General features: G+C 63.5%; 1 protein-coding gene across 1 annotated transcript in view; it reads left to right on the plus strand.

Annotated features, from left to right (window-relative positions):
• The window catches only part of LOC119588716 (octopamine receptor beta-2R-like), a gene marked incomplete in the record, with an annotated part of 1,883 nt that overhangs the window by 502 nt on the left and 699 nt on the right, over positions 1-682 (plus strand). The window contains 1 exon segment of the mRNA XM_037937354.1: positions 1-682. Coding sequence (XP_037793282.1) covers positions 1-682 — 682 coding nt within the window.

Below are 682 nucleotides of genomic sequence, written 5' to 3' on the forward strand. Positions count from 1 at the left end.
CCCGAGTGGGCGGAGCTGACGGTGGCCATGGTGAAGGGCGCGTGCATGGCCGTCATCATAGTGTGCGCCGTGCTGGGCAACCTCCTGGTGGTGGTGAGTGTGGTGCGTCACCACCGCCTCCGCATCATCACGAACTACTTTGTGGTGTCTCTGGCAGTGGCGGACATCCTGGTCGCCCTGATGGCCATGCCCTTCAACGCCAGCGTGGAACTCACTGGCCGCTGGCTGTTCAGTTACCGCATGTGCGATTTGTGGAACTCGTTCGACGTGTACGCGTCCACGGTGTCCATCCTCCACCTGTGCTGCATCAGTATTGACCGCTACTACGCCATCGTGCGTCCTCTCGAGTACCCGATGGTGATGACGGAGGCCCGCGTGGCCATCATGCTGTGCCACGTGTGGCTGGCGCCGCTAGTCATCTCCTTCCTGCCCATCTTCATGGGCTGGTACACCACGGCGCAGCACCTGGCCGAGCGCGCCGCCGACCCCTCCCTCTGCGTCTTCCAAGTCAACACCACCTACGCGGTCGTGTCCTCCTCCATCTCCTTCTGGATGCCGTGCAGCGTCATGGTCTACATGTACTACCGCATCTACCTGGAGGCGGCGCGGCAGGAGCGGATGCTGCACAGACACACGCGCCTCTCCACCGCGTCCCAGGCCTCGCACGCCGCCATGGCTGTGT

This window comes from Penaeus monodon, chromosome 24 (genome assembly GCF_015228065.2).
Source record: "Penaeus monodon isolate SGIC_2016 chromosome 24, NSTDA_Pmon_1, whole genome shotgun sequence".
Lineage (NCBI taxonomy): Eukaryota > Metazoa > Arthropoda > Malacostraca > Decapoda > Penaeidae > Penaeus > Penaeus monodon.